Raw genomic sequence first — 10,349 nt, forward strand, 5'->3', positions numbered from 1 at the left:
ACATTCAGAATTTTAAAACTGAGTTTATTGTGCATGTTGCGTTTGTACAGACCAACCCAATGCTGTTGTGACCCTGCAGACTGACTGGCCCCAGATATTCAGTGGAGAGATTGGCACTATTAGATGTAAGAGACACAGACTGGGAGTATGAGTGGTATAAGGACAGGAAGGATTTTAAACATTTTTGTTTATTGAGTTGTGGTTGAATCATGGTTTGATTGTGTTGAACTATAGACTGCTTGTTCCTCAGTTTACATTTTTTGTGGTCTGAGAGGCATTTGGGAGGTAGTCAGTGACAGTTCATATGATGTTTGATGTTGTCAAATGTTGTGTGGAAGGCTGATGACTCCTGGTTAGTTGCCTTTAACAATGGCACTTGCCAATACCCCTTACAGAGGTCGGGTGAGGTACTTAGCAGTGCACAATAAGCTTAATAAGATCATCCATTCTAAGCAGCATAGGGTAGAGGTCAAATGTTGAAATGAAGGTTTGCATCCTGATATCCATACAAAACCTAGGCATGATGTGTAGTGTTTTGTTTCAGTCTTTTTTACATTTATTTTTTACCTAAACTCAACCTTTTTCGGGGTTCTTGATCATTGAAGTCAAAATGTGACATTTATTGCAGATAACATTTAACATCTGCGGAAAGCAGGATAGATGTCAAATAACATCATGATTGATTAGTTAATGTTGCTCTTCCATAAAAAAACACTGAAACCCTGTAGCTGGCACTTCAATGACCACGGTTTAGGTAAATAGCAGACAAGGCATAATTAGGTCAAATATTAATCATTATACCGCTGGGTGGCACTAACCACATACAGATAGCCAACAGATTGCAGGCAGCCAGAGTGCAAACATTTTCATTTTTTATAGTTGAAAATCCACAGAAATTCTGCACCCAATGTCTCACCAGCCTGTATGTGATATGATGTTAATTTGGTCATACATTGGTGAAGATAATCCCAGCCTTGAAAAATGTTGTGGCCATGGAAGAAAATGCAAGATAACAGGTACTGTACCTCATGTTGTTGATTATTTGTGTTGTGTTGGATTGTTAGTCGGGCAGCTCAGTCATAGCCTAGGTGCAGTATATATAGCCTACATCATGAGTCTTATGCATGGTGGGGTAAATTACTTTGTGAAAGTAATCTGTTAAAGTTACTAGTTACCTGTCTAAAATTGTAATCAGTAATGTAACTTTTGGATTAACCCAACTCAGTAACATATGATTACTTTCAGTTACTTTTGGATTACTTGCGCCTTTAAGATGAATTAGAAGAAGACAAAAATTATCCATCAAACACGTTTGGTGTTTTATCATTGTGGTCTCTGACTTGTGGCCAGGTGGAACAACCATTTCCAATGCTGAATTGAATGTCATTGCGAAAACAAAAATGTCAATGTATTTTTTTCTGCAAACATCCTTTCTGAATTTAAAAGTAATCCAAGTATTTCATTTTTTTAAGTGTCTGGAATCTGATTACAATACTTTTTCTGGTTAGGTAACATTAGTTTGTTTAAAAAAAAAATCTGATTACATGTAATCAGTTACTGCCCAACCCTGGTCTTATTCATAGTTTTATTTGTGGCTGATAAGTCGCATCTCACAGTGTTTGCCATTCCACAACAGTGTGTTAATTGTTCCAACATGACAAGTCTTTTGGTTGGATACAAGGACTTAATAATAGTAAGCAAATGTGTTCCCTACTCCAAGGCTGTGCGACATCAAATACAACCTATTATACATGGATTAAAAAGCCAAGCTACATACGTCAAACAATCTTCTTCGTGTCCTCCTTTGACACACCCTCCTTTTTGAAGCACGACTGTAGGAATAGGTTAGTCAAAAAGTTAAAGTCAAGGTGATGTTTTGTTCGTGTATAAACAGGTCCTCATCAATGATGAAATTTGAAATTGAGTTATCAATAAGTTTAAATTCATTATAAAATAGCTTTTTGATCGATCTAATGAGAATGCTGATTTAGTCTGATAAAATACAAAGTCAGAGTACAGTGTATTGGAAAAACTTCCATTTGGTTAGCCCTCTCAAGTCTCAACTGTATTCCTTCCTCTCTCTTCAGTCTAAAATTGTATTTAATAGTGTTATCCGGGATCTAATACAACTATTAAGCCATTTCCCATTGCATTATTAAATTAATGCAGCCCAGCCAATGCTTTACACAAGTGTCAGGACATGAACCCTCGCCCAAATAAAGATATTCAGTTTTTTCAGATCCACATGGGTTCAGCTCATGAATCACCGAAGCAATCAGAGTTGAGCTGTGATTCACGTCTCACAATTTTTTTAGCACGGCCCAGCCTCAGACCCACGCAGCTCCTGTCGAGTCACACCTGACGTAGGTGGCCCCAGATAAAAGACTGGTACCTCACCCTGCAGATGACAAACTACATCTCATCGTTGAAAACTCCACACTTGAGAAGTTAAATCATTTGTATCATATATTTGGTTGAATTTGTTTAAATAGCCAGATTTTAGCCATCAAGATGGTACTACCTTCAACTAACCTTTTGAGGATTACACAATGCATCTTAATATTTGCCATCTCAGGTAAGAAAATGCATCCAGTTAAGTAGGTACAACATTATTGTTGCTTTATGGAAAAAGGAAGGAGAAACGTTTCTGAGGCTTGAAGTTTGAGGAGTTTTAACTATTACGTAATGTATATATTATCATATTTTTTATATATATATATATAATGTATATATTTTCATATTATATATATATATATAATATGAATGTATAATATTATATAACTCATATACCTTACAGTATTAAGAAATTATGTCAATTTTACAATGCAATCTTTATCAAACACCTGATGCATACTGTATGGGTTCTTGGGTAGTACTTAAATGACAGGAAAATCACATTTTGTGAGATGTTTAAGTGTCTTGCAGACTGACTTTGAAGTAATCAATCCCTTCAATTATGGTTATATAAGACGTTGGTCTGATATCAATTTCAATATACTGTACCACTATATATTTATTATTTATACTATATATATATATTATTTTATTAATATTATATATGCTTGATTCAGTAAACCATCTTCCTTCACTGTCTATTTTCAAAGATTGTGTATTCAAAGGCACTTGCCGGCACTTAAAAAGACCAGCAGATCAAAATATTGTGTCCCTAGAGCCAACTCAAAGCACAAATATATAATGCAATGACTATGAAATTACTGTTAGATATCAAAGTATTATTTGGCCAAACTGGTGATTGTCTTTAAGTTGGTTCAGGTGTACCCGGCTGATTTTGAGTGGGAAAAGATGCCTGAAATATATCCATAATTCAACTCAATCTACTTTGGTTTATCTCATTTGAGCTAAAAGGACAATGGTCCTTGCATACTGAAGTCCCAACCCTACATGGCTTGCATAATAATGACAGTTATGGAATCGCTCAAGAGTATTCTCTACAGTCAGAACTCCATGAGTGTCCTGCAACAACTAATTAGCAAAGTCAATCTAAGTGTTAACACATTTGAGAGGGGTACTTCAATTGATGTCTGATGTGGATAGAGTAAATCTAAAGCTAAAGAGTAATCCAAATTAATACCACACCTTTATGAGTAGTTGATACTCCATTATGATTCTTATGTTTCCTAATGGGCCACTAGATTTGCTCACTGCATTACTTTTATTTCCACTCTCAAACCTAGCCTGAAGACCCGATATTGAATTGCATTGAATTCTACGTCGGGCATAAATGAATAAGGAAAGTTTCACTGGCAACCTCTACAAGCCAGAATGTTAAATAAAATGAGATTTGAATTTACTTTACACGGACAACAGGTAAAGTAAGTTCAAATATAATTATTTTCAACATTCTGGCTTGTAAAAGTCATGAGAGGAAACTTTCCTGATCTTAACACTCATTTATATCCGATGTTGGAATCTCAAACTATACGGCCAAAAGCTCTATGTGTGTGCTATAGATGTAGGATCTTCATTTGATCACTCTTTTGTTACTGAGAATTTCCCTGCAAGCAGGAAATGCACACTAGTAGTATATTTTCCTGGTTTAAAAAGGCTTCTAAAGTTAGTAATTTCCCTTTAACATGCCAGATTTGATTTGCCCTAACGAAAAATGTATCAACCTCCAAAAAAATGGTCCATTTATAATCCACATAATTCTTATTTCCTGTTGGTGCAGATGATTTTCCTGCCATAGCAAACTGGCTCAAATGAAGATCCTACATCTGTTAGTACTTTAGGCTACCTCAAAAATCCTCTGATTCCCAAGATGAAAGCTTTAGAAGTCCATGTTGCACTCAAAGTCTTAAATTATCCACTTGAGTAAGGTGTATATTTTTGCTCCAGCAGGTATGAGCACCACCCCAACAAAGAAAATTGAATACCAGTTGGGCATAAAGATCACCAACCGGGTCTTCAATGACTCCCTATTGAATCCCAATTCCGAGGACTACAAGAAAATGTATGACGAGGTCAGCCAACTGGTAAGATTGAGAACCATGCCTTGATTTAAACAACACCACTATATAAACTATACCACTGCACGGGCCTATGTGCCGTTCTGGCTCGGAAAAGGCTTACTTACGTACTTACAATATTATCACAGCAGGAATTGTCTCTAAAAGTGATGGTCTCATGACAATGATGAAAATTGTGACATAATTGAGTATTTTTCAGCTTGCTAATGTCTACAAGTGTCCTGCATGCCCAACAGCACACATTTATGAGGGCGTTGCAACAATGACTTTCAGGTACAGTAAGCTTGACTAAGTCACCTGGATCCTTTAGATCAGCTTTGAGAGGATGTGTAACTAAAGTATAAACTCACTGCATTTATTTCTGTCCTTGACAGACTGAAACATGAAATTATGAATTAGAATGACTTGCCTCATCTAAACTATGTAAGCTTGTCAAAATTATAGCTTCAATGTCGAAAGAACCTTAATTTTACGTTTTGGTGGGTTGTGGTAGTGTTTGAAACAGCCATATCAAACTTTGAAACAAAAAAACGCTGAAAATGGCTGTGATCTTCTGGTTTACAAGACGTGTTTAATGCCCACCTCCACCTGGTCAAGGTTGGGTGGGGATATGTTATTATACTGTATCATCTTTAACATTCTTCATTTTCTGAATCTTATCTTTTACAGAAAAGGATCAGTGATAGCAAACACTATCCTAGTTTTCAACACAAACGCTATCAATGGATTTGTGGTCAAGTGGGAATTCCTGACTCATATCGAAGCCAATCCTTCTGCCTCTCTCCAGATAGATACAAGTTATATTGAAAGTAAGACATACAAATATACTAATTGCATTTTTCCATAATGTAATATTGATTCGTTAGTCTGATTTTTTGAACCTCAGTTAAATATGACCCACGAAGGAACACTATGTACATTCTAGGTATGTACATAGTGAACCCCTGAGCAGGAAGATGTGGAGGTCACATACCAACAGGTACCTAAACCCACCAGAGGTCCTGATTGGTGGTTTTAAGAGACCCACAATGTAAGACCGTTCTGGATTGGTTGTGTCACTCTATGTCACTCTAAAATAAGGCTTAAAATATCATTGACCTGTGACATAGAAATAACATATTGCTATTGTAAGTAATACATATCAATTCAACCACATAACTGTTCTACAATTACTTTTACAATGATTAATGTCAAAATGTAATAATTATATATATACAGAGAGCTTTTGACTGACTTTTTGAATATTAAAAATGTCCTGGTACTGTACAGAGGTTTAATTAGTTTGCAGCAGATTACATAGAAGCAGAGCACACACATACATCAAACTTTTTAAAATACATAACACAGCGGAATGAGTTAAAGGAAATAGTCAGGTAATCACATTGCAGGAATTTATGACTTGAATCACCTGTACATGTTCAGTCTAAATGACCAGTAAATGGGTTCAAACAGAATATATAATATTGGCATGAACAAATATACTAATATTGTATTTTTCCATAATGTAATATTGATTCATTACGCTGATGATTTTTTACTTGAGTGATTTCCCACTTTCTGTTTTCACCAGTACCAGTTGTGGTTCCAAATATAACCATAACCAACCCCACCACACTCACTACAACAATAAATACAACTCATATGACTGCAACCGCTACTAACCCAACAAAACCCACACCATTTTCATCAAATACAACTAAGACAATTCCAACAACTTCTACCCCATTGGCTCCAAATACAACTACAAAAATTCATACAACTTTTACCCCATTGGCTCCGAATACAACTACAAAAATCCTTATAACTTTCACCCCATTGGCTCCAAATACAACTACGAAAATTCCTACAACTTCCACCTAATTGGCTCCAAATATAAATGCGAAAATTCCAACAACCACCCCGTTGGCTACAAATACAACAATGAACATTCCAATAACTTCCACAACATTGGCTCCAACTACAACTACCAAAATTCCAACAATCCCATTGTCTTCAACTACAACAACGACATTTCCAACAACTTCCACCCTGTTGGCTCCTTCTACAACTCTGAAAATTCCAACATCTTCCACCTCATTGGCTCCAAATATAACAGCGAAATATATATAATATGAATGCATATAAAATATGAATGTATAATATGATATTCATCATATACCTTATAGTATTGAGAAATTATATTAATTTTACAATGCAGTCTGTATCAAAAACCTGGTGCATACTGTATGGGTACTTGGGTAGCACTTAAATGACGGGAAAATAGAATGTTGTGAGATGTTTAAGTGTCTCACAGACTGATTTTGAAGTAATCAGTCCCTTCTACTATGGTTATGTAAGACGTTTGTCTGATATCAATTTCAATATACTGTACCACTATATATATTATTTTATATATTAGGGTATGATATATAAAAGTATATCTATCTGTACACATTTTGTATAGTAGGCCTATAATGTTATTAATAATATATCTGCTTGATTTAGTAAACCATCTTCCTTCACGGTCTATTTTCAAAGATTGTGTATTCAATGGCACTTACCGGCACTCAGAAATACCAGCAGATCACATTATTGTGTCCCTAGAGCCAACTCAAAGCACAAATATATATTGTGATGACTAGGAAATGACTATTGGATATCAAAGTAGACTGGCTATTATTTGGCCCAACTGGGGATTTGCGTTGATTCAGGTGTACCCGGCTGTTTTTGAGTGGGAAAAGATGCCCTATTTTCTGTGATATATTTTCAAATATATCCAAAATTCAACTCAATCTACTTTGGTTTATCTCATTTGAGCTGAAAGGACAATGGTCCTTGCATACTGAAGTCCCAACCCTACATGGCTTGCATAATAATGACAGTTATGGAATCGCTCAAGAATATTCTCTACAGTCAGAACTCCATGAGTGTCCTGCAACAACTAATTAGCAAAGTCAATCTAAGTGTTAACACATTTGAGAGGGGTACTTCAATTGATGTCTGATGTGGATAGAGTAAATCTAAAGCTAAAGAGTAATGCAAATGAATACCACACCTTTATGAGTAGCTGATACTCCATTATGATTCTTATGTTTCCTAATGGACCACCAGATTTGCTCACTGCATTACTTTTATATACACTCTCAAACCTAGCCTGAAGACACGATATTGAATTGCATTGAATTCTACGTCGGGCATAAATGAGCATTTGGATAAGGAAAGTTACCACTGACAACCTCTACAAGGTAGAATGCTAAATTAAATGATATTTGAATTTACTTTACATGGACAACATTTAAAGTAAGTTCAAATATAATTGTGTTCAACATTCTGGCTTGTAAAGGTCGTGAGAGGAAACTTTCCTAATCCTAACACTCATTTATACCTGACTTTGAATCCATTGGAATCTCAAACTATACAGCCAACAGCTCTATGTGTGTGCTACAGATGTAGGATCTTCATTTGATCACTCTTTTGTTTCTGAGAATTCCTGCACACCAGAAAACGCACACTTGTAGTATATTTTCCTGGTTTAACAAGGCTTCTAAAGTTAGTAATTTCCCTTTAACATGCCAGATTTGATTTGCCCTAACGAAAAATGTATCAACCTCCACAAAAATGGTCCATTTATTATAATCCACATAATTCTTATTTTCTGTTGATGCAGATGATTTTCCTGCCATAGCAAACTGGCTCAAATGAAGATCCTACATCTGTTAGTACTTTAGGCTACCTAAAAAATCCTCTGATTCCCAAGATGAAAGCTTTAGAAGTCCATGTTGCACTCAAAGTCTTAAATGATTAACTTGAATAAGGTGTATATTTTTGCTTGCCACAGGTTCCCTGTCAGTGCCCTTCTCAGTCACTCCAGCAGGTATGAGCACCACCCCCACAACAAAAACAGTCTTCCAGTTGGGCATGAAGATCACCAACCGGGTCTTCAATGACTCCCTATTGAATCCCAATTCTGAGGACTACAAGAAAATGTATGACGAGGTCAGCCAACTGGTAAGATTGAGAACTATGCCTTGAATTAAACAACACCACTATATAAACTCTTATCTTTTACAGAAAAGGATCAGTGATAGCAAACACTATCATAGTTTTCAACACAAAGGCTATCAATCGATGGGTGGTCATGTTTGAATTCCTGGAATATGTCAAAGCCAATCCTTCTGCCCTTCTCCAGATAAATACAAATTATATTGAATGTAAGACATACAAATATACCAATAGTGTATTTTTCCATAATGTAATATTGATTCATTACTCTGATGATCTTTTACTTGAGTGAATTCCCACTTTCTGCTTTCACCAGTACCAGTTGTGGTTCCAAATATAACCATAACCAACCCCACCACACTCACTACAACAATAAATACAACTCATATGACTGCAACCACTACTAACCCAACAAAACCCACACCATTTTCATCAAATACAACTAAGAAAATTCCTACCACTTCTACCCCATTTGCTTTAACTACAACTTTGAAAATTCCTACAACTTTTACCCCATTGGCTCCAAATACAACTACAAAAATTCATACAACTTCCACCCCATTGGCTCCAAATACAACTAAAAAAATTCATACAACTTCCACCCCATTGGCTCCAAATACAACTACAAAAATTCCTACAACTTCTACCCCATTGGCTCCAAATACAACTACAAAAATTCCTACAACTTCTACCCCATTGGCTCCAAATACAACTACAAAAATTCCTACAACTTCTACCCCATGGGCTCCAAATACAACTACGGAAATTCCAAAAACACAAAAAAAAAGGTATTTCAGTTGGGCATGAAGATCACCAACCGGGTCTTCAATGACTCCCTATTGAATCCCAATTCTGAGGACTACAAGAAAATGTATGACGAGGTCAGCCAACTGGTAAGATTGAGAACCAAGCCTTGATTTAAACAACACCACTATATAAACTATACCACTGCACGGGCCTATGTGCAGTTCTGGCTCGGAAAAGGCTTACTTACTTACTTACAATATTATCACAGCAGGAATTATCTCTAAAAGTGATGGTCTCATGACAATGATGAAAATTGTGACATAATTGAGTATTTTTCAGCTTGCTAATGTCTACAAGTGTCCTGCATGCGGAACAGCATTCATTTATGAGGGCGTTGCAACAATGACTTTCAGGTACAGTAAGCTTGACTAAGTCACCTGGATCCTTTAGATCAGCTTTTGAGAGGATGTGTAACTAAAATATAAACTCAATGCATTTATTTCTGTCCTTGACAGACTGAAACATGAAATTATGAATTAGAATGACTTGCCTCATCTAAACTATGTAAGCTTGTCAAAGTTACAGCTTCAATGTCGAAAGAACCTTAAGGTTACGTTTTGGTGGGTTGGGGTAGTGTTTTAAACAGCCATATCAAACTTTGAAACAAAATAAAAACGCTGAAAATGGCTGTGATCTTCTGGTTTACAAGACGTGTTTAATGCCCACCTCCACCTGGTCAAGGTTGGGTGGGGATATGTTATTATACTGTATCATCTTTAACATTCTTCATTTTCTGAATCTTATCTTTTACAGAAAAGGATCAGTGATAGCAAACACTATCCTAGTTTTCAACACAAACGCTATCAATGGATTTGTGGTCAAGTGGGAATTCCTGACTCATATCGAAGCCAATCCTTCTGCCTCTCTCCAGATAGATACAAATGATATTGAATGTAAGACATACAAATATACTAATTGCATTTTTCCATAATGTAATATTGATTTATTAGTCTGATTTTTTGAACCTCAGTTAAATATGACCCACGAAAGAACACTATGTACATTCTAGGTATGTACATAGTGAACCCCTGAGCAGGAAGATGTGGAGGTCACATACCAACAGGTACCTAAACG

General features: G+C 36.0%; 1 protein-coding gene across 2 annotated transcripts; it reads left to right on the top strand.

Annotated features, from left to right (window-relative positions):
- Window positions 1–2,252: 2,252 nt before the first annotated feature.
- si:dkeyp-92c9.4 (uncharacterized) lies at window positions 2,253–9,229 on the top strand. Of its 2 annotated transcripts, none has more exons than XM_029731989.1 (5): window positions 2,253–2,575; window positions 4,357–4,493; window positions 4,687–4,760; window positions 5,157–5,296; window positions 8,305–9,229. In XM_029731989.1, the coding sequence occupies exons 1-5, from the start codon at window positions 2,512–2,514 to the stop codon at window positions 8,496–8,498; spliced, it is 609 nt and encodes a 202-aa protein (XP_029587849.1). In that variant the 5' UTR covers window positions 2,253–2,511; the 3' UTR covers window positions 8,499–9,229. The 2 variants fall into 2 exon arrangements, with proteins under 2 accessions (XP_029587849.1, XP_029587851.1); XM_029731991.1 differs by having other exon boundaries at window positions 4,360–4,493.
- Window positions 9,230–10,349: the final 1,120 nt, after the last annotated feature.

The sequence above is a fragment of the Salmo trutta genome, chromosome 34 (assembly GCF_901001165.1).
Source record: "Salmo trutta chromosome 34, fSalTru1.1, whole genome shotgun sequence".
NCBI classification, from domain to species: domain Eukaryota; kingdom Metazoa; phylum Chordata; class Actinopteri; order Salmoniformes; family Salmonidae; genus Salmo; species Salmo trutta.